This window comes from Corticium candelabrum, chromosome 3 (assembly GCF_963422355.1).
Source record: "Corticium candelabrum chromosome 3, ooCorCand1.1, whole genome shotgun sequence".
Taxonomy (NCBI): Eukaryota; Metazoa; Porifera; class Homoscleromorpha; order Homosclerophorida; family Plakinidae; genus Corticium; species Corticium candelabrum.
The window spans coordinates 8,271,837-8,276,836 of record NC_085087.1 but is presented as its reverse complement, the minus strand read 5'-3'; the positions used below and the strand labels follow the sequence as shown (position 1 = coordinate 8,276,836).

Genomic DNA, 5,000 nt, shown 5'->3' with positions numbered 1-5,000 from the left:
TTTCTGCGTGTATGTTGATGCTGAATGGATACCAGTACCTTAGATCTTGCAAATGGATAATTGCAAGCGTTTGTGGTATTTCTGTCTTCAAGTATTTAGATGATGACTGGCTAGACAACAAAATATAGTGACCATGTATACGCGCCTAGGACCAGAATAACGCCCATGTCCTAGTATACGCCCAGAAAAAGAGTGTTTCTCTATACGCCCAGGGCGTTATCACGGGCGAATACGGTATGTCATCTCGATCATGTGATCATGAGAGTGGCGGGAAAGCCCCGATCGTTCCAACCCGGAAGTACGTCTGGCTGCGCGAGATGAATGTCAAGAGAGGTCAAAAAAATATTTTGTAAATATTTAATTAATATCAACGTTAATGTCATACCTTTAGTATAAATTAATATCAACGTTAACGGAAACTTTAGTATAAAATTAATATCAACTTTAATGTCATAACTTTGGTATAAATTAATATCAACGGTAATGTCATTACTTTAGTATAAATTAATATCAACGTTAACGTTGTAGCCTCGGAGCCAGACCGCTTTTGCACGTGAGGGGGCGGGAAGGGCGAGTGAGAGGGCGGGGAGAGCTTTTTTCTCCCCGCCCTCTCACTGGCTCTTCCCGCCCCCTCACGTGCAAAAGCGGTCTGGCTCCGAGGCTATAATGTTGTAACTTTAGTATGAAATTAATATTAACCGTAATGTCATAACTTTAGTATAAATTAATATCAACGTTAATGTTATAATTTTAGTATAATTAATATCAACGTTAATGTTAGTATAAAATTAATATCAACGTTAATGTTTAAACTTTAGTATAAAATTTTAAATGTTATAAAATTAATTAATTAATAATACAAGATATTAATCTAAAAATAAATAAGTAAATAATTTAAATATCCAATAACTAAACTATGTTAATTAAGATAGTTATTTACTAAATAATAAATAATATATACTTAACAAATAATTTAAATAATATATAATATATGTTTAATAAATAATTTAATTAATAAATAATATATGTTTAACAAATAATTTAATTAATAAATAATATATGTTTAACAAATAATTTAATTAATAAATAATATATGTTTAACAAATAATTTAATTAATAAATAATATATGTTTAATAAATAATTTAATTAGTAAATAATATATGTTTAACAAATAATTTAATTAATAAATAATATATGTTTATAAATAACTTAATTAATTATTAATTATTAATTTTAAAATTATTGTTTAATACATATTTATTTAAATATATTTTTATATATTTATTTATTTTAATAAATAGTTAAATAATTACTGTACCCATTACTGACACCATAAGTATGTATATCCCGTATAGCCTCGTACCCAGGCCCTCTTGCGCGCCCTCGTATAGCCTCGAACGTCCAGACCAAAGCGCGCGCGAAACGTCCAATCGCGTGTACAGTACAGTACACCAGTCACCATGACGATCCGTACAACAGTAAACCAAAACTTTTTATTTCTATGGCGAGCCGGAAGCAAAACACACACACTCGAAACACGTGACCGTTTGCTCCGACTCAATCCAAACGAACCCAAAACTAATCCTAATGTCAAAAATACATTACTTTCTGAAACAAAAGTAAAATAGAGATCAAATGCGGCCTTCAAAACCACCGATAAAGACGACGCCGACGCATCGCCAGTTCAAAAGAGAGAAAAACAGTGTAACGTAACCATGACGACACTCCGAGCTTCGTGTTCGTTAAAATCAACCACGCATGCGCACAACCCGGTGCCACTTTTATGGTGCGGTGCCTTCAAATTTGCATTTAAAGTAATCTCTGAGTGGAGAGAAGAGATGACGTATGACGGGGACACTCCACGCTCTACCGAGTAGACGCTGTCTGTGGACTCTGCCCATGTTGGCCACGTCAGTGTAGTGCTCGGGAAATCCAAACGCCCTGTGGAAAGATATAAATCAATGATGGAGTCAGTGAGTGAGTGTTGCTGTTGATATCTATAACTAATTAAATATAACAATTAATTAATTAATTATATGTATGTATACAGATATAGTTATATATAGTTATTGATCTGGTCACGTGACCGGATCGACACCACTGGGTATTCAAATTTGGAGAGGCCATCCGTTGGGGTTTAGTAAACATTTATGAAAGAGGTTGTATATTGTCTAAGAGCCACACCTACTGATATAGGGGTGACTGCCTTCCAAAGGGTGACAGCCTTCTAAAGGAGTGATAAAGAAGTGACAGCTTCCAAGGGGTCAAGATTTCCAGGGGATCAAAACATTTCTAGGGGCATTGCATTCACAGGGGGTTATAACATTCTCAGAGGGTAATAGCATTCTAAGGGGTCATAGCCTTCCCAGGGGGTCATAGCCTTCCCAGGGGATCATAGCCTTCCCAGGGGTCATACTCAGGCCCTTATTCAGTGATGCCAATAGAACAAAAGCAAAGCAGGTGCCTAAAACCACCAACACTTAGCTACGAATGTCCTATGAGAATTCTATTCATGCAGCACATCAGATTGTGTAGTACAATCGAACTATAGTCACAAACAAGTGATATAATCCAAGAACAAGACACACACATGCACACACACACACACACACATGGACATCCACACACAAGCACACACACAGTGACACACACACACAGTGACACACACACACACACACACACACACACACACACACACACACACACACACACACACACACGTACCTCTCAAGTTCTGTACACCACAGAACGTCGCCTTTCTCTTCATGTGTCACTTCATCAATGTCTTGCACTGGAAAGAGCATCTTCCTCGTCTGCTTGATTGAGTTAGCCTTTGTTGTCACAGTTCGGATTTTGTGTACCTATGTAACAGAGACAAGATACCACAACAATAATATGCATCATACAGTTGCATTCCTAACTTGAGCGACTCTGTTGCAATTCGGTTCAAGACATTCTTGTAGAGTGAGTTTATCAGTAGGACGAGGCACTGCCGGGCTAGTAAACACAAAAATGTGAAGTCTGAAGTTGATGACGTGTGCAACCGGTGTGTGTGTGTGTGCACGTGCGTGTGTTCGTTGTGTGTTTGTGTGTGTGTGTGTGTGTGTGTGTGTGTGTGTGTGTGTGTGTGTGTGTGTGTGTGTGTGTGTGTGTGTCACTATGTGTGTGTATTGTAAAAAATTAATATATATATACACACACATATATTAGATTCTCGATCATAATTATGTCCAAACATCACCACCTACCGGTTCATCCCTGGAAGATTACCCCAGAAGTATCTCGCCCTGTTAGCCGGTGAAATGTCCCTTGCATCCAACACCAATGGATTACACTACACACACACACAATACAAACCACAAAACACAACAACCCGTCGTCTCAACCAACTTCACCTGTAAAAATCTCGAAATCGTGTCTCGGTCTTCCGCCCGCATCGAAACCACATTCTCAAACAACCAGAAAAAGGGACGTGGCTCATCGTGAGAAGAAGGTCTTGCATACGAAAGCAAACGATAAAACTCAAAGAACAAACGGCCGGTGCCCTCTACAACAAGAAGGCAACACAAGTCAGCTGACACTAAATCCTTGCAGTACAGTACCCTTTGTATTGTCAATGCATGTGGCCATCCATATGTCCTAACATACAATAGTAATTCACGTGTCGAGGAGCGATGGTTTGACTCACCGTAAACGCCTTTTCTGAACGGATTGGCAACCGACAAGTCGTTGCATGGACTTCCGCCCATGACGAGATCGAACGGTCCATGTTCTTGGATCTAGACATCGACAGGAAACGACCGATTTATGTCAAACTCTGCAGTTTGTTATGCATGTGTTGTACGGTTTTTGTTTTACTAAATTCATGAAAACAACATCGTGAAAAGTTGGCATCCATGTGGTTAAAAATCAATAATAATTAATTAATCAAGTAGGTGTGTTAGTTGATATCAAGTCTTTGGACAATATACTAGAATCAAATGTAACTTAGTTAATTAAGTAAAAGTGATAATGTTTAAAATCAATACTAATTAATTAATCAAGTAGGTGTGATATTTGATATCAAGTCCTTGGACATTATACTAGAATCAAATGTAACTTAATTAAGTAAAAGTGGTAAGGTTAAAAATTAATATTAATTAATTAATCAAGTAGGTGTGTTAGTTGATATCAAGTCTTTGGACAAGTCTTATCATATACTAGAACCAAATTTAATGTAACTAGTTAAATAAGTAAATTAATCAATTAATTAAGTCACCAATTTTAGTGGTAAGGTTAAACATCAATATTAATTAATTAGTTGTGAAGTTAAATAGTAATTAATTAATTAAGTCATCAATTTTAAAGTGGTAATGTTTAAAATCAATATTAATTAATTAATCAACTAAGTGTGTTTATTGATATTAAGTTTGTAGACAACTCTTATCTTATGCTAGAAAAGAATGTAACTTAGTTAATTAAGTAAATCATTTATCAATTAATTATTATCAAATTTAGAGTGGTGGGGTTATAAAATTAATTAATTAGTTGTAAGGTTAAATATCAATATTAATTAATTAATCAAGTGTGTTATTGATATCAAATCTTTGGACAACTCTTATCTTATACTAGAACCAAATGTAACTTAGTTAATTAAGTAAATTAATTTTAACTTAATAAATCACCAATTTTAAAGTGGTGAGGTCAAAAATCTATTAATTAATTAGTGGTAAGGCTAAATATCAATATTAATTAATTAATCAAGTAAGTGTGTTATTGATATCAAGTCTTTGGACAACTCTTATCTTATACTAAACTAAAACCACCAAATGTAACTTAGCTAATTAAATTATTAATTAATTAATTATTTAAATGAATTATTAATTAATTATTATGTAAATAAATTATTAATTAATTAATTATTTAGATACATTATTAATTAATTAATTATTTAAAATAAATTATTAATCAAGTCTCAACTGTGAGAGTGGACATGTGGTGACGTCAAATTTATTGGGCA

The 5,000-nt window shown here is 34.5% G+C and overlaps 1 protein-coding gene across 2 annotated transcripts in view; it reads right to left on the bottom strand.

Moving 5' to 3' along the window:
* Positions 1-1,471: 1,471 nt before the first annotated feature.
* LOC134176713 (DNA (cytosine-5)-methyltransferase 3C-like) overlaps positions 1,472-5,000 on the bottom strand; it is a 17,149-nt gene continuing 13,620 nt past the window's right edge. For both annotated transcript variants that reach the window (XM_062643371.1, XM_062643370.1), the window contains exons 17-22: positions 3,690-3,780; positions 3,397-3,548; positions 3,250-3,335; positions 2,923-2,998; positions 2,726-2,862; positions 1,472-1,942 (exon numbers count right to left, since the gene is read on the bottom strand). In XM_062643371.1, the coding sequence (XP_062499355.1) occupies positions 1,783-1,942; positions 2,726-2,862; positions 2,923-2,998; positions 3,250-3,335; positions 3,397-3,548; positions 3,690-3,780 (702 nt within the window). In that variant the 3' untranslated portion in view covers positions 1,472-1,782. The remainder of the gene's footprint in view (positions 1,943-2,725; positions 2,863-2,922; positions 2,999-3,249; positions 3,336-3,396; positions 3,549-3,689; positions 3,781-5,000) is intronic.